The following is an 18,335-nucleotide window of genomic DNA, read 5'->3' on the forward strand; positions in this document are numbered from 1 at the left end:
CCTGCCAAGAGAGGGCCGCCCACCAAAACTCACGGACCAGGCAAAGAGGGCATTAATCAGACAGGCAAACAAAGAGACCAAAGATAACCCTGAAGGAGCTGCAAAACTCCACAGCGGAGATTGGAGTATCTGTCCATAGGACCACTTTAAGCCGTACACTCCAGGGAGATGGGCTTTACAAAAGAGTGGCCAGAAAAAAAAAGCAAACATATTTGGTTTTCGCCAAAAGGCATAAGGGAGACTCCCAAATATATGGAAGAAGGTACTCTGGTCAGATGAGACTAAAATTGAGCTTTTTGGCCATCAAGGAAAATGCTATGGCTGGCGCAAACCCAACACCTCTCATCACCCCGAGGATACCATCCCCACGGTGAAGCATGGTGGTGGCAGCATTATGCTTTGGCGATGTTTTTCATCCGCAGAGACTGGGAAACTGGTCAGAATTGAATAAATGATGGATGGTGCTAAATACAGGGATGTTCTTGAGGGAAACCTGTTTCAGTCTTCCAGAGATTTGAGACAGACGGAGGTTCACCTTCCAGCAGGACAATGACCCTAAGCATACTGCTAAGGCAACACTCGAGTGGTTTAAGGGGAAACATTTAAATGTCTTGGAATGGCCTAGTCAAAGCCCAGACCTCAATGCAATTGAGAATCTGTGGTATGACAAAGATTGCTGTACACCAGCAGAACCCATCCAACTTGAAGGAGCTGAAGCAGTTTTGCCTTGAAGAATGGGCAAAAATCCCAGTGGCTAGATATGCCAAGATTAGTGGCTAGATTGCTGCAAAAGGTGGCTCTACAAAGTATTGACTTTGAGGGGGTGAATAGTTATGCACACTCAAGTTTTCATTGTTGCATTGTTGCATCTTCAAAGTGGTAGACATGTTACGTAAATCAAATGATATAAACCCCCCAAAAATCTATTGTAATTCCAGGTTGTAAGGCAACAAAATAGGAAAAATGCCAAGGGGGATGAATACTTATGCAAGCCAGTGTAGTTTCATTTTTGGAACCCTTCCATTGTTCCTAACCTTTTGAGATTATCCCTTCTGTGTGCCTACTGAAAAATGGGAATGAAATGGACTGTTCTAGTTGTAAACATAAAAGATGACCAGCTTCCAGCAACATTCAATACAAAAGTCTTACTAATAAACAAAGAAACTTTGAAATGAAAACAGAACAAAATCTTTTCTATATTTATTTCAGTGGATGAAACTGACTTGGTTCCAGGCTTGAATAAACTATTGATCTGCCTCTGAGATGGTCATAGGCAATCAGACCAATCTGCCACCAGAATATTTACAGTTTTGAAATATTTTATAAATACTATCATTATGGAAAGTTTCCTCAAACAAAGGAATTAGAAAGTTGATTTAGGAAAAGCTTAACTGAAGAGAGACATAAATCAACATCACAATGGACATAATACATGTATAATTACAAAGCTAAATATATGTTCAATTCACATGTAATATGCCTTTTACCTACGGCAATATTTCCTGTAAATATTTATATATTTATCTGTGGAAACAAATTGCTTAGTAAATGCAGAAAGGCTCAGCTTTTCCCTAAAAAGTAGAACCTTAGCTAATTAATATGACAAAAAAAGAACTTTGGGGATAGACAAGCGTTTTGTTTAATTTGTTGCATAGCAAAAAATACATGAAGCAAATAGGCTTTGTCTCAAAAAGCTGCTATAAAAGATAACTAAGAGAAAGGGACTTGAAGGGCTTACCGACATGCAGAAAAAAACTACACACTTGTAGTGTTAATGATCATATATTAAAAATATAACACATTTGTAGTGTTAAAATGATCACGATTAAAAAGATAACATGTAAAAATGATCAAGAATTACAAACATAACACACTCAAAGTGTTAAAATGACCAGCGCTAATTGAAAATAAAAGCAAGTATTTAAAAAGACAATCACCACACACTGTGTACGAGACATTGATTCCACGTCTCCATCTTTATTGGTAGTCCCTAACCCTCCCCTGTACTGTATATGGGAGAGGAGTGCTTACAGACAGCACCAAACCTGTGAACAGGGTTACACATAATCATGGCATCCCAGTTTGTGGAGACGAGGTAGCTAACACTGAGGAATCGACAGGTAGCTAACACTGAGAAATCCACTGGTATCTAACACTGAGGAATCAACAGTCTGGTTGGATCTTTAATTTGGATTCAATGGAGTCAGTTCAGAGCTAGGATAACTTGGATACAGAAATCAGTTATTTCAAACTGTTTTTCAGTTCTGGAAAGAAAAGAACAATGTAATTTCCTCAATAGCACCATAAATGTTCATTTTACATTGAAAACTGTTGTTGTATAAACATAAAAGAAAGAAATTATGTAAAATATTAAGAGCTTAGGAGATCTTAGTGGTGGAATAAACCATTGTAGTTATATTATTTTATGAACTGGGTGGTTTGAGCCCTGAATGCTGATTGGCTATCAGATCGTATACCACGGGTATGACAAAGCATTTCTTTTTACTGCTCTAATTAGGTTGGTAACCAGTTTATAATAGCAATAAGGCACCTTGGGGCGTACTGCCAAGAACAGCCCTTAGCCGTGGTATATAGGCCATATACCACACCCCCCCATGCCTTATTGCTTAAGTAGAATGGTGTTCTCATCTTACAAACAGCAGGTAATGACTATATATTTTTTTTAGTATTCATATTTATCAAGGACATACGGCAGCTTTTCATCTTTTATGCATAATATCAAATAGAGTATCAATGGATTGAATCTTTGTACCTTATAGATGAAATATCATGTTCTTATACCATGGCATTTGTTGAATACTCATTTCTAATTGGCTTGAAGGGTATTCTAGAGCATGCATTATTTCTCTATAACGCACGGTAGAATTCTGCATCAGCACGGTAGAATTCAATGGCTTTAGTTCATTGTTACATGTTCTATGTTTGAGCTGGTTTTGAAAGCAAAAGTCTAATTGAAAAAACTATTGGCATTGTTGAATTGGATTTTCATAATAACAAGCTAAGATTGATGGTTTGGTTAGCTAAACTAGCAAGTCTGTTTGTTTGGTTACCAAGGCAACTACTGTAGCTGTCTAGTAAACTTTCTGGCTACTTCAGTGGATGTTGAACAAACGCATTTCTACCTGCAAATGAACACATTTCAAGAGGTAAATGTGTTAAATTATAGCCTTGGTATAATAGGGATAATCAATTCTGAGCTATATGCGTTCTCTGGAAAGTACTGCAACTCAGAGGAAGGCTAGTTCCACTCCGCTAGACCATCATGGAACACACGTTCCATGATAGCCCCTCGTTGATTATCCCTTACATAATGTATTTGTCAAATACAAGCAAAGTTTCTAAATGTTGCTTACTTGTTCTTTGTTTCCCCCAAACATTCATCTAACATATACAGGGCAAAAACATATCAACTACGATGGGGAATGGTTGGAAAGGCACAATAAATATCTCGCCACGAGGCAAGAATAGTCCGCAGTACTTGTATGTACAAGGCTGATCGCGTCAGCTGAAAGTTCAAGAGTCTCAGGATTGTCTTCAATGCGTCCCTGTTGTTGTTGTTGGAATTTAAAGGAAGCAAACAGGGCCAATATCGATACCAAACTCCTGATCTGAACTACCAATGTCCACAGGGGCCATATCCATGATGGGAAGTCTGGCTGTTTTCTGTGTCCTGTACTCAAACACGGTCTTGCCCCAGTTACCATTGGATTGCTGTAAAGAGAAAGAAATGCGAAAGGTTCAGTAAGACTTCAGTAAGTCAATGTTTCCAGTGACAACCCCGATTTAAACATTTCAGAACCCAGACTGAAACGGACCCAAAACGTCCACAGAATAGAATTGAATTTAGCAATAAGGCACGAGGGTGTGTGGTATATGTCCAATATACCATGGCTAAGGGATGTTCTTAAGCACGATGCAACGCAGAGTGCCTGGATACAGCCCTTAGCCGTTGTATATTGGCCATATACCACAAACCTCTGAGGTGCCTTATTGCTATTATAAACTGGCTACCAATGTAATTAGAGCAGTAAAAATAAATATTTTGTCATACCCGTGGTATATGGTCTGATATACCACGGCTGTCAGCCAATCAGCATTCAGGGCTTGACCCACCCAGTTTATAATATATATATATATATATATATATATATATATATATATATATATATATATATATATATATTGTATAATATAATATAATAGTATTACTCACTCCACAACTGTCCTCCACCACGGTGTATCTGAAGCGGCTGTTTCCCTCTGCTTTGAGCTCCAGGTCATTGGACCCCTTGAGGATGACAGCTTTCTTCAGGTTCCCAGTCGACTCGTCCTTGTAGCCCACTGTGTTCTTGCAGTGGTAGGTAATGGTCTGAGAAGCCTCTTTGGAGAGCAGACGAATGAAAGTCATCTGAACCGTGACAGAGTTGGCTGGCTGGTCTTTGTTACCATAGGTGAACTGCGAATACACAAAAAGAGAAAACAAACAAGTTGGAAAATTGGCACCATTTGATGAACTCACTTTTTAGATTAAACTTCAATATGATGTTATCAACAGTTATCGGTAATGTTGTTGTTATTTATCTATGTACAGGTAACATTTACATAGCAAATATTACCAGTGATGGTAAAATGTGCATCTGTTGCTATATTTATAAAATTTCCACCCGTGGTCAGTCTTGCTTTATAAGTATTTTCCCTCAGCAATACCCTACTACCATATAAAATACTTGCATCCTATAATTAGGGGTAGAATTGGTTAGGAATGCATAGAAGCAGAATTCCCTCAGACTTCTGAAATGTAACATTTCAGAGGGAACATTTTTGAATACCCAGTGATCCAGGAGTTGTTTTCCAACACGAATCATCGAAAAATATGAGTATTACAGGGTAGAAACATTGTTCTTACTTGTTGTCCTCTATTGATGTCCGCTCCAAACCACACAGGCTTATTCCTTGAGGTGCTCCACCACACTTTGCGAGGTATGCTGGCAGGATTGGCCGAGATGCAAGTCTCTCCCGTCTCCATATTACAATGTACTTTGATAGCATCCTCTGAGCTTCCTTGGTTTGGATCGACCCAGTATTCACCTGGAACAGAGAAGGAGAACGTTGTCCCACAATTGTCACATTCAAAAATAAATAGCAAATATTTACTCATGAATCAGATCCCATCTGCCAGACTATTGGCTACTTTTACATGGGTGATATTTCAAATGTGAGTTAGAAAACATGGCATCCTCAGGGGTAGAAGTACTGACAAAATAAGATTGAGACATGGTCTGAATACCTAATAACTACAAAAAACACCTTAATGATGATTTTCTTTATGTGTAGTACATCCCACCTCATGGAAACAACAACTCACCGGTTTTCTTCAGTGGGTAGCACTGCTTCAAGTCCTCACAGGTCCTAGCCGGGTGCTTCCTGCTGCCGTCGGGACTTTTCATGCTGTCGATTTGGCTGCTGAGGGCCTTCAGAGTGGCCTGGACACCTGGGTCCAGCTGCTGGGTGGCATTGCTGTTGGGCAAAGCCTCATCCTCATTGAACTCGGGAGGGGGAGGGGGGCCGCCATCGTAGTCTTGCATGTCGCCAAACAGGTCATCCATGGCAGCTGTGGGGGGGCCGGGAGGGCCAGGGAGACCAGTGGGGCCTGGCTCTCCAGGAGGTCCCTGGGAACCACAGAGTAATGGTAAGTAATAGTGTTTTATTTAAGTGTGAACAAATTAGGTGTCTTAACATTATGTGTCAAATGATCATGATGTTTGTGTTGTCCTCCCAGAAAATGTTTATATCAGTGTACAGATCTGCTATCTTAATTTGATCACAAATTGTAATGTATTCAAGGTCTATTCAAGGTTTAAAAGGGCTTCTAAAATGTGTAATTTCCACCTAAAAATGTCAGACATGAATTGCCCTAACGAAAAATATATCAACCCTGACAAAAATGTCCATCAATTATATAATGATTTTCCTGCCCGTGAGAAACTGGTCAAATTAAGATTGATCATGTTATGATAGGTGAAATGACCCTCATATCAACATGCCTCAGGTCCGATTTCGCCGCTAATTCCACGTGTTCCAGGAGGTCCCATTGGTCCAGGCTGGCCGATGTACCCTTCTTTTCCTGGTGGTCCAACTGGTCCAGAGGGTCCCTATCATAACATACCACATTGAAGATACATTTTAATGAGCCATGAAATACAACATGGTTGACAACATGGAACATCATAGAACAGTGTCCTGTATGGTACGTACTCTTTGTCCACTTGGTCCGACGATTCCTGATGCTCCCTGCTCTCCTGTTGTACCCTATAAAAATAAATACAAAATTTAATATCAAGACAGAGAGTACTTTAATGGGTATACATTCTACTCAATAACAGATACTGTATTTATTGATTTGACGTACAGGTGGTCCGGGTAAACCTTGTAAACCGGTGAATCCCCTGTGCCCCTTCTGTCCTCTGTCTCCGTGGTCTCCCAGGTCACCCTTATCACCTCTGGGTCCTTGTGGTCCCTGTTGTTTAGAAGGACACCGTGCAGTCACATTTTTATGGGAAGTCCAATGAAAAAACAAGAAAGATAATTTCTGTTTGTGATTGTGTCGTCATACAAATATGCAAATGGGGAGTTCTCACATGAGTCTAGTAGTTTTAATCATCACATACTGGGTTATCATTTCTGTGAATGCTCACAGGAAAACCAATGACTTGGATTTCTATTAGGATATCAAATACATGTTTATTATAAATTGGTGGTATAGTCATTCAAGTCAAAAGAAATGATAACCTTAGATTTTTTTTATTATGCATCTGTTGATGATGGTCTTACCGTTAACCCTCTCTTTCCTGTTGAACCGGGGGGACCATTTGGTCCTCTGGAACCCTGTGTTTGAATAAGACCACAGCATGACTCAGTCAGATACTGTATATTAGTAACTGGGTTCAAATGCCTTCTGTTTCATTTTTCTGTATTTAAAAGGATTGTTTGGATACCCCTATTTACTATTTATTATGTATTGATTTTTATTAATTTTTGTATTCATTTTTTCTATTATAATTTATTTATTAATATAAAAAAAAAAACACTCTTTATGCGATGCAAACTGCCGAGAACACCGGAAGAAGAATTATCGCTGAATTATCCCAGTGAATTATTGTAATGTTTGTTTGTGTCAATTAATCCCATAAGGGATGGGATGCCAACTGGCAATTTGACACAAAAATAAAATGTAATTCATTTCATAAAGTTCATTTCATTCATTCCTTTCATTTCATTCATTCATTCATTCATTCATTCATTCATTCATTCATTCGTTCATTCATTCGTTCATTCATTCGTTCGTTCATTCATTCATTCAGTAATATGTACACATTATCATGAACCTTTCCTTTCCCCCTCTTATCTCATCGTGGGATGCTCATGTATTGACAGGGAAAGTCCAACGTTAATGAAAAGGGCATGTTACGTACAGCGTCTCCTCTCTTTCCAGAACCACCAGTGGCACCAACTGGACCCGGAGTTCCGGGTTGTCCTGGGGTCCCGATCAGTCCCTCTGGACCATGGTCCCCTCTCTCTCCCTGTGGAAGTCATCAGAACCATTTCAAAGCCATGCCTAAAAAGGTTGAAAATAATTTGTCTTGCTGTTACAGCACAGTTGGTCAAGCACAATAAACAATGGGAGACATTCTGGACACAGTATTGAAAATGAAAGTGTTCAGCTCCTTCCTACCCTTTGACCAATGACTCCAACTTTGCCTGGTGACCCATCAGATCCAGCAGGACCCTGGAGGAAAATAAATATTGTGATTAACTACTGTATTCTCCATACACTCCATACTAGAGAAGTTATGCTTCTTTAAAATGGAATAAACTTGTTTTCTCGAGAACTCTGCTTTGTTTTTGCCCATTTAGCATCGTTCAAACCCTCTTAAGCCGTAGCCCCACCCATCTCTTTAAGAATTAGCATGTAAAGGCGAGTCAGCATTGCATTGTCCTCCAGGAAGTAGTTTCTCTATTCACCCCTCCATTATCTCAGCCAATCATGGAGAATGCCTTTGTCCCTACATACTGTAGCTCAGTGTTTTCTCCTTGACTAAACTAGGCTCATAATTTATCATTTTTATTAATATGTATTGCTCCAATTAAGTTTGTAATTAAGGCATATGAAAGTTCATATGTTCAAGAAGGCATTTATGAAAAAAAGGTATAACAAAAAACACTGCTCAGGGAACACTTAAACAACATAATGTAACTCCAAGTCAATCACACTTCTGTGAAATCAAACTGTCTACTTAGTAAGCAACACTGATTGACAATAAGTTTCACATGCTGTTGTGCAAATGGAATAGACAACAGGTGGAAACTATAGGCAATTAGCAAGACACCCCCAATAAAGGAGTGGTTCTGCAGGTGGGGACCACAGACCACTTCTCATTTCCTATGCTTCCTGGCTGACGTTTTGGTCACTTTTGAATGCTGGCGGTGCTTTCACTCTAGTGGTAGCATGAGACGGAGTCTACAACCCACACAAGTGGCTCAGGTAGTGCAGCTCATCCAGGATGGCACATCAATGCGAGCTGTGGCAAGAAGGTTTGCTGTGTCTGTCAGCGTAGTGTCCAGAGCATGGAGACGCTACCAGGAGACAGGCCAGTACATCAGGAGACGTGGAGGAGGCCGTAGGAGGGCAACAACCCAGCAGCAGGACCGCTACCTCTGCCTTTGTGCAAGGAGGAGCAGGAGAAGCACTGCCAGAGCCCTGCAAAATGACCTCCAGCAGGCCACAAATGTGCATGTGTCTGCTCAAACGGTCAGAAACAGACTCCATGAGGGTGGTATGAGGGCCCGACGTCCACAGGTGGGGGTTGTGCTTACAGCCCAACACCGTGCAAGACGTTTGGCATTTGCCAGAGAACACCAAGATTGGCAAATTCGCCACTGGCGCCCTGTGCTCTTCACAGATGAAAGCAGGTTCACACTGAGCACGTGACAGACGTGACCAAGTCTGGAGACGCCGTGGAGAACGTTCTGCTGCCTGCAACATCCTCCAGCATGACCGGTTTGGTGGTGGGTCAGTCATGGTGTGGGGTGGCATTTCTTTGGGGGGCCGCACAGCCCTCCATGTGCTCGCCAGAGGTAGCCTGACTGCCATTAGGTACCGAGATGAGATCCTCAGACCCCTTGTGAGACCATATGCTGGTGCGGTTGGCCCTGGGTTCCTCCTAATGCAAGACAATGCTAGACCTCATGTGGCTGGAGTGTGTCAGCAGTTCCTGCAAGAGGAAGGCATTGATGCTATGGACTGGCCCGCCCGTTCACCAGACCTGAATCCAATTGAGCACATCTAGGACATCATGTCTCGCTCCATCCACCAACGCCACTTTGAACCACAGACTGTCCAGGAGTTGGCGGATGCTTTAGTCCAGGTCTGGGAGGAGACCCCTCAGGAGACCATCTGCCACCTCATCAGGAGCATGCCCAGGCGTTGTAGGGAGGTCATACAGGCATGTGGAGGCCACACACACTGCTGAGCCTCATTTTGACTTGTTTTAAGGACATTACATCAAAGTTAGATCAGCCTGTAGTGTGGTTTTCCACTTTAATTTTGAGTGTGACTCCAAATCCAGACCTCCATGGGTTGATAAATTGGATTTCCATTGATTATTTTTGTGTGATTTTGTTGTCAGCACATTCAACTATGTAAAGAAAAAAGTATTTAATAAGATTATTTCTTTCATTCAGATCTAGGATGTGTTGTTTAAGTGTTCCCTTTATTTTTTTTAGCAGTATATATCTTTTTTTTTCGGCCATACTGTGAAGTAGGAAATAGGGTCAATCCTGAATCCGAACACAAATGGTGACTTGTGAAGTAAAGAGTTTTGTTCAGACAAAAAGTATAAGGGTCAACTTACATCGGGACCGGGATCGCCACGGGGTCCGTTGGCACCAGGAGAACCGACCGGGCCAGGAGGACCTTTATCTCCCCCAGGTCCTGCAGTCCCCTGTTTCCCTGGAGGACCCTACAAACACCACAGGGGCATTGGAACCATGAGGGGCACTGTAACATGCAATGTAAAAGCAGTTCATATTGTGGCCACACGTGTGATCCAAATCAATACATACCGCTGGTCCTGGAAGTCCCAGCATTCCACGCTCTCCCCTCTGACCAGGAAGACCCACAATACCTCTCTGTCCTGTTGTTCCGGCGGGACCTGGAGGCCCATCAGGACCCTGCGGAAACAAATACAGTTGGAGTTTAAATTGACTGGATATTGTGCGGTACCAGGGTTGTGGTCAGTCCAATTCAACACGACTCAAACTTGTAATTCAGTTCATGAATTGGATGTTTCCTGATATTTTGGTTGATAATTATTTTTCTTATTCCAATGCATATCCTGACTGAATGGAGTGGATAAATTGTATTAGACAGCAATGTGTTAATTAAGAATTAAGGCACGAGGGGGTTTGGTATATGGCCAATATTCCACGGCTAAAGGCTGTTCGCAGGCATGAAGCAACGTGGAGACAGCCCTTAGCCCTGGTATTTTGGCCATATACTACAAACCTCCAAAGGTGCCTTATTGCTATTATAAACTGGTTACCAACGTAATTAGAGCTACAGAAAATACATGTTTTGTCATACCCGTGTTAGACAGTCTGATATACCACGGCTGTCAGCCAATCAGCATTCAGGGCTCGAACCACCCAGTTTACAATGTCCAATCAATTCCTGAGGTTTACATTTTTGTTCTAGCCCTGTATGAATACACCCCATTTAACTTATCAAGGGCTTAGTGATGTGCATCCCCTGAAATTCTCCCAGGAACCAATTGAGAAACATTGCTATTCATTGATAGTTTACCGTGGGTCCGTCCTCCCCAGAGTCTCCCTTGTCTCCTGGACCTCCGGCTGGTCCTGGGGGGCCTCTTTCTCCTTGTCTTCCAGGGGATCCGTTCTCTCCACGAAGGCCAGGAGGACCCTCCTTCCCAGGGGGACCAAGGGGTCCGGCCTCTCCAATGGGACCCTGTCACAAACATAATTTGTTGTTATTTTTGTTATTGTTGTTTATCTCTCTGAGAATAATGGGAAGTGCATTCACAATAGCTGGTAAGTGGTTATCATTAAAGTATTCAATTCCAGTGGCATATTGAAATGATAGCTGATGGCTACTTCCGAATTGGTACATTTAATCAATCTAACCAAAAGTGGTTTGGTGATTACTTACAGTTGAGCCTGGTGGTCCAACCCGGCCTGCAGATCCAGGGAAACCAGTGGGGCCCTACGAGTGAACAGATGAGAAGATCCACATGATTACTGTTCATTACATGTTTATATACTCTCTGAACTGTATGTGTCAATACCTGGACACAATCATGTCAAAGTCCCCAGAGACTGATCAAAATATAAAACATGAACTTACAGGTGCACCTTGGGTTCCTCTGCCGCCCTTCAGTCCAGCCACACCAACAATACCCTACGGAGAGATTAATATTGTTGCATGAGATTGTTCCTCCTGATCTGTTGTCTATGTGAGACAATATAGCCCAAGAGAATGTGGCATGTTAACTCACAGGAGGTCCGTGGGATCCAGATAAGCCCTGAGGCCCTGGAGAACCAGCGTCACCCTTCTGACCTGGCTCTCCGGGCTCCCCCTTGACTCCTGGTTGACCATCAGGACCCTGTATGAGGATAATAAGAAAATAAGCATAAGAGCTGGAAACACCCCAAAGCCATTACTTTTTTATGAGACAACACAAAATGAGGTCTAATAATATGCTATATACAAGGGGTGGGTCTAATCCTGGAGTCCACCTGTGGTAAATTCAATTGATTGGACATGATTTGGAAAGGCACACACCTGTTTATATAAGGTCCCACAGTTGACAGTGCATGTCAGAGCAAAAAGCAAGCGATGAGGTTGAAGGAATTGTCCATAAAGCTCCGAGACAGGATTGTGTTGAGGCACAGATCTGGGGAAGGGTACCAAAAAATGTCTGCAGCATTGAAGAACCCCAAGAACACAGTGGCCTCCATCATTTCTTAAATAGAAGAAGTTTGGAACCACCAAGACTCATCCTAAAGCTGGCCGCCTGCCCAAACTGAGCAATCGGGGTAGAAGGGCCTTGGTCAGGGAGGTAACCAAGAACCCAATGGTCAACCCAGAAGGAAAGCCATCTTTGCAGCACTCCATCAATCAGGCCTTTTTCTTACCAGTATTTTACTAGGCAAGTCAGTTAAGAACAAATTCTTATTTTCAATAACAGCCTAGGAACAGTGGGTTAACTGCCTTGTTCAGAGGCAGAATGATAGATTTTTACCTTGTTTTTACCTTGAATCTTGCACCCTTTTGGTTACAAGTCCAACGCTCTAACCACTAGGCTACCACTCGCCTTTATGGTAGAGTGGCCAGACGGAAGCCACTCCTCAGGAAAAGGCACATGACAGCCCGCTTGAAGTTTGCAAAAAGGCACATAAAGGACTCTCAAACCACGAGAAACAAGATTATCTGGTCTGATGGAACCAAGATTGAACTCTTTGGCATGAATGCAAGCATCGTATGGAGGAAACCTGGCACCATCCCTACGGTGAAGCATGGTGATGGCACTGGCAGGGACTGGGAGACTAGCCAGGACTGAGGGAAAGATGAACTGAGCAAAGTACAGGGAGATCCTTGATGAAAACCTGCTCCAGAGCACTCATGACCTCAGACTTGGGTGAAGGTTCACTTTCCAACCGGACAATGACCCTAAGCACACAGCTAAGACAACGCAGGAGTGGCTTCAGGACAATCTCTGAATGTCCTTGTGTGGCCCAGCCAGAACTCAGACTTGAACCTGATCGAACATCTCTGGAGAGACCTGAAAATAGCTGTGCAGCGACGCTCCCCATCCAACATGACAGAGCTTGAGAGGATCCTCAGAGAAGAATGGGAGAAACTCCCAAAATGCAGGTGTGCCAAGCTTGTAGGGTCATACCCAAGAAGACTCGAGGCTGTGATTGCTGCCAAAGGTGCTTCAACAAAGGACTGAGTAAAGGGTCTGAATACTTATGTAAATGTGATATTTCAGTTTTCAAAAATGTCTAAATACAATTTTTTTCTTTGTTGTTATAGGGTATTGTGTGTAGCTTGATGATGGAAAATAACACTTTAATCAACTTTAGAATAAGGCTGTAACGAAAGAAAATGTGGAAAAGTTAAGGGGTCTGAATACTTTCCGAATGCACTGTATGATATACAGTACGACATGAATTATTATAATCTCGTTATTTACATCTGTAAATGAAAAGCGCTCTATAAATGTAATGTATTATTATTAGTAGTAGTGGTATTAATATTAGTATTAGTATGATGCTAAGACAATCAATTTAATGTCATCTCATAGGCATGATGGTTTACAGTAATTAAGAATGACTTACAGGTGGCCCGCCAAACCCAACAGGACCAATAGGACCAGGTTCACCACGGTTTCCCTGGTGGAACAGAATACAAACAGATCATTATGCCATAACAGCTGATATGATCATTTTCAGGTAAATGTGTCACTATATGGTTTTATACTGAATGTCAAGTTGTCCACTCACAGGCATCGCTCTTGATCCATGAGGTCCGGGAGGGCCTTTAGGTCCAGCTTCTCCCTGCAATTACATCAAGTTCCAGTTGTTCTAGTGTCACAACAAAATATTAGCTAACTAAATGATTCTAGCTTTTGGCAAAATGTGTCTTTACCTTTTCACCGCTGGGTCCATGGGGTCCGGGTGGGCCGAGAGGACCAGGAAGACCCTGTGGCGAGAAAAGGTCTTGTTAGAGGAAATACATTCATCCATTTTGTGACTTTGTGCAATTAAATGAGCAGACATATTTCTCTGACAGAACATGCAGCTACATGTTTCCGAGCTGACACTTTTTGTTTTTGTTTTACAACCCTACAGTACAGATAACTTTTCCTGTTCTGACACAATCACTGCATGCTAGCATGGCTCGCCAACTGTTTGAATAAGCTGGGTAAGCACCTGGGGCTACTGTAGCACCTTACAAATAAGAACATCTGCTATCTGTCTTCACATGATCAAAGCACAAAACTATTTGTTTTAGGCCAAAATAAGAAATAACACAATGCCTCTTTATGTTGCATCAAAGCAAAAGATAAAATGCACGTGTAAATTTGACTTACTCTTGCGCCATCATTTCCAGGTGTACCTTCTGATCCCTTCTCTCCACCGGTTCCCTACAATGGAGAATGTCACATGTCACAATCAGATAAATAATACTATTCTTATATTATCATAATGATTTAATTGTTCACTTTGCCCCCCTTTAACTACCAACATCTACTGTACTCCTCCAAGGGTCCACACAAATCACAGTAGAAAACAATCATACACATTCAGTAGACAGAAACAAGGATATGCAGACACCGTCTCCCTAGACAGGATATTATCAAATAAGGAGATGAATACACCGTCTCCCTAGACAGGATATTATCAAATAAGGAGATGAATACACCGTCTCCCTAGACAGGATATTATCAAATAAGGAGATGAATACACCGTCTCCCTAGACAGGATATTATCAAATAAGGAGATGAATACACCGTCTCCCTAGACAGGATATTATCAAATAAGGAGATGAATACACCGTCTCCCTAGACAGGATATTATCAAATAAGGAGATGAATTCACCGTCTCCCTAGACAGGATATTATCAAATAAGGAGATGAATACACTGTCTATGTAGACAGGATGTTATTATATAATGAGATGAATACACTGTCTACCTAGACAGGATATTGTTATACAATGAGATGAACACACCGTCTATCTAGACAGGATATTGTTATATAAGGAGATGAATACACCGTCTCCCTAGACAGGATATTGTAATATCAGGAGGTGAATACACCATCTCCCTAGACAGGATATTGTAATATCAGGAGGTGAATACACCGTCTCCCTAGACAGGATATTGTAATATCAGGAGGTGAATACACCGTCTCCCTAGACAGGATATTGTAATATCAGGAGGTGAATACACCGTCTCCCTAGACTGGATATTGTAATATCAGGAGGTGAATACACCGTCTCCCTAGACAGGATATTGTAATATCAGGAGGTGAATACACCGTCTCCCTAGACAGGATACTGTAATATCAGGAGGTGAATACACCATCTCCCTAGACAGGATATTCTAATATAAAGAGATGAATACACTGTCTCCTTAGACAGGATATTGTAAGATAAGGAGATGAATACACTGTCTCCCTAGACAGGGTAATATAATATAAGGAGGTGAATACACCGTCTCCCTAGACAGGATATTATTCGATAAGGATATGAATACACCGTCTCCCTAGACAAGATACTGTAAGATAAGGAGATGAATATACCGTCTCCATAGACAGGATATTATAAGATGAGGAGATGAATACACCGTTTCCCTAGACAGGATATTATAATATAAGGAGATGAATACACCGTCTCCATAGACAGGATATTATAAGATGAGATGAATACACCGTCTCCCTAGACAGGATACTGTAAGATAAGGAGATGAATACACCACCTCTCTAGACAGGATATTGTAAGATAAGGAGATAATCAAGCAGTGTGTGAATACTTACTCTGTCACCTTTAGGCCCAGGAGGACCAGAGATCCCTCTCTCACCAGGCATCCCCTGAAGACCAGGAGGTCCTAGGTCACCAAGTCCACCGTGAGGACCAGGACTACCCTTTGGGGAAAAAAGCAATGGGATCAGTTTCATATTTGCAGCTTCAAAGATCCAATACACATAATCCTCCATTGAGGTTCCACATTACATCTCTATGCATGGACAACAAATACCTTTGGTCCATCGGGTCCTGGTGCTCCGGGGATTCCTTTGGGTCCAGCTAAACCGTGAGGTCCGAGTTCTCCTCTCTCTCCTGGGATTCCACGTTCTCCCTGTTTAAACACAAAACCGGTGTCAGTCACACAACAGACACATATAATGTATATGTGTGTCTGGTGCAATACTGCATGGTATATACAGTATGTTCAATATATTCCAATATATATTTATATTAGTAAGATGGTAAACGTACCCTTGGTCCAATTTGACCCACAGCACCTCCTTCTCCGGGGATACCCTAAACAAGACAAATAAAGTAAATCTAAAACGTCATATCATACAATGAGGATTGCATCCCATAAAACAGAGGAGCTATTTATCCTATTAGGTATATACTTCAGCTAACTCAGACTGTGCAAGTGCTCAGTTGCTAGAGCATGGAACTTGCACCGTCAGGATTGTGGTTTCAATTCCCTCTGGGGTCAACTATGCATAAAATGTATGCATGCATGACTGTAAATCGCTTTGGATTAAAAAAAAGTCTGGTAAATGCCATATACTGTATAAGATATTAAATTATTCATCAAACTCACCAGATCACCTGGTTTTCCTGACTCTCCAGGGGGGCCTGGTGGTCCAGGTAATCCCTGAAACACAACAGCATATACACTTCAGATGACAACAACAGTGTGCAGTTGGTTCAATCCCATATAAGTGACAAGCTTTTCTGACACTTTCAGTAATCAGCCGATGCTAGCTAGTTCACCGTTCTTAGTGCCATTGGTAAAAATGTATGATAACCTACCTGGAAGCCGTTCACACCGGGAGGTCCCTGTTCTCCTCTGTCACCAGCAACACCCTTCAGACAAACAGTTTACAGAACATTTTCACTCAATCGTTCATCAAGATAAGTATATTGTGATACAGCATACTTTGAAATGAGATTGGTAATGTCTATACCACAATGCTACTAGATAGGAGTCATGATAATCAGAGACAAACAGGTGACTTACCGGAGGTCCAGCGGGACCTGCAGGGCCAACCTCCCCATCTTTCCCAGGAGGACCCTAGAAAGGAAGTCATCATTAGTGATCGTCCTCATAAACACAATTGTTTCTGTAGACACGTACGAAGACAGAAGTAATTTAGTGCTCATTGACAAAGACACTCACTCTTTGTCCTGCCACTCCCGGAGATCCTTGTTCACCTGTCTTCCCTGGATCTCCCTTTGGGTTGAAAAGAGAAGGGGTCATTCAAGAGGTCATGAGGAGATAGGACAAGTTTGATAGCAAGACATGCTGAGAAGATTAGAACTTTCAAAGTTCCTTACGTTAAAGCCCTTTGGTCCAGGTGTTCCCATGGTTCCTGCAGGACCTCTGGTTCCAATAGATCCTGCTGGTCCTGGGCGGCCATCTTCTCCTGCTGGGCCCTTCAGACAGAGGACACAAGCACAACTCTTACCTCTGGCTGTTCATTCAGTGTTACGACATCTGACGCCAATGGTCAAACCTCGAAAAGAGGTATTGTCCACTCACTGATAGCCTGACAAATAGACCCTGTCGCTCTAAAGCTTGTTGGTATATCAGAGAAATAATTGATTTAACCTGTTGGGGCTAGGGGGCAGTATTTGCACGGCCGGATAAAAAACGTACCTGATTTAATCTGGTTACTACTCCTGCCCAGTAACTAGAATATGCATATAATTATTGGCTTTGGATAGAAAACACCCTAAAGTTTCTAAAACTGTTTGAATGGTGTCTGTGAGTATAACAGAACTCATTTGGCAGGCCAAAACCTGAGAAGATTCCTTACAGGAAGTGGCCTGTCTGACAATTTCTTGCCCTCCTTGATCATCTCTAACAAATACAGGGGATCTCTGGCATGATGTGACACTTCCTACGGCTCCCATGGGCTCTCAGAAGGCGGGAAAAAGCTGAACGATGTATTTCCATCCCCAGGCTGAAACACATTAGCGCGTTTGGCAAGTGCTCTATCAGAGGGCCATTAGACTGAAGCTCGTGCATGAGGGGATAGCATGCTTTTACTTCCACTCTCTTTGTAATAAAAAACGATTTCCCGGTCGGAATATTATCGCTTTTTTACGAGAAAAATGGCATAAAAATGGATTTTAAACAGCGGTTGACATGCTTCGAAGTACGTTAATGGAATATTTAGAATTTTTTTGTCACGAAATGCGCCATGCTCGTCACCCTTATTTACCCTTTCGGATAGTGTCTTGAACGCACGAACAAAACGCCGCTATTTGGATATAACAATGGATTATTTGGGACCAAACCAACATTTGTTAGTAGAAGTCCTGGGAGTGCATTCTGACGAAGAACAGCAAAGGTAATAACATTTTTCTTATAGTAAATCTGACTTTGGTGAGTGCTAAACTTACTGGGTGTCTAAATAGCTAGCCCTGTGATGCCGGGCTATCTACTTAGAATATTGCAAAATGTGCTTTCACCGAAAAGCTATTTTAAAATC

The 18,335-nt window shown here is 42.0% G+C and overlaps 1 protein-coding gene across 1 annotated transcript in view; it reads right to left on the reverse strand.

The window, feature by feature from the left end:
* Positions 1 to 1,187: 1,187 nt before the first annotated feature.
* LOC106586824 (collagen alpha-2(V) chain) overlaps positions 1,188 to 18,335 on the reverse strand; it is a 65,540-nt gene continuing 48,392 nt past the window's right edge. Inside the window, exons 26-53 of the mRNA XM_014174522.2 lie at positions 17,176 to 17,274; positions 17,018 to 17,071; positions 16,859 to 16,912; positions 16,651 to 16,704; positions 16,439 to 16,492; positions 16,099 to 16,143; positions 15,860 to 15,958; positions 15,639 to 15,746; positions 14,193 to 14,246; positions 13,748 to 13,801; positions 13,603 to 13,656; positions 13,438 to 13,491; positions 11,592 to 11,699; positions 11,441 to 11,494; positions 11,246 to 11,299; positions 10,883 to 11,044; positions 10,144 to 10,251; positions 9,933 to 10,040; positions 7,754 to 7,807; positions 7,494 to 7,601; positions 6,853 to 6,906; positions 6,431 to 6,538; positions 6,277 to 6,330; positions 6,066 to 6,173; positions 5,387 to 5,690; positions 4,928 to 5,109; positions 4,235 to 4,477; positions 1,188 to 3,732 (exon numbers count right to left, since the gene is read on the reverse strand). Of these exons, the coding sequence (XP_014029997.1) occupies positions 3,586 to 3,732; positions 4,235 to 4,477; positions 4,928 to 5,109; positions 5,387 to 5,690; positions 6,066 to 6,173; positions 6,277 to 6,330; positions 6,431 to 6,538; positions 6,853 to 6,906; positions 7,494 to 7,601; positions 7,754 to 7,807; positions 9,933 to 10,040; positions 10,144 to 10,251; positions 10,883 to 11,044; positions 11,246 to 11,299; positions 11,441 to 11,494; positions 11,592 to 11,699; positions 13,438 to 13,491; positions 13,603 to 13,656; positions 13,748 to 13,801; positions 14,193 to 14,246; positions 15,639 to 15,746; positions 15,860 to 15,958; positions 16,099 to 16,143; positions 16,439 to 16,492; positions 16,651 to 16,704; positions 16,859 to 16,912; positions 17,018 to 17,071; positions 17,176 to 17,274 (2,739 nt within the window). The 3' untranslated portion in view covers positions 1,188 to 3,585. The remainder of the gene's footprint in view (positions 3,733 to 4,234; positions 4,478 to 4,927; positions 5,110 to 5,386; positions 5,691 to 6,065; positions 6,174 to 6,276; positions 6,331 to 6,430; positions 6,539 to 6,852; positions 6,907 to 7,493; positions 7,602 to 7,753; positions 7,808 to 9,932; positions 10,041 to 10,143; positions 10,252 to 10,882; positions 11,045 to 11,245; positions 11,300 to 11,440; positions 11,495 to 11,591; positions 11,700 to 13,437; positions 13,492 to 13,602; positions 13,657 to 13,747; positions 13,802 to 14,192; positions 14,247 to 15,638; positions 15,747 to 15,859; positions 15,959 to 16,098; positions 16,144 to 16,438; positions 16,493 to 16,650; positions 16,705 to 16,858; positions 16,913 to 17,017; positions 17,072 to 17,175; positions 17,275 to 18,335) is intronic.

The sequence above is a fragment of the Salmo salar genome, chromosome ssa25 (genome assembly GCF_905237065.1).
Source record: "Salmo salar chromosome ssa25, Ssal_v3.1, whole genome shotgun sequence".
NCBI lineage: Eukaryota > Metazoa > Chordata > Actinopteri > Salmoniformes > Salmonidae > Salmo > Salmo salar.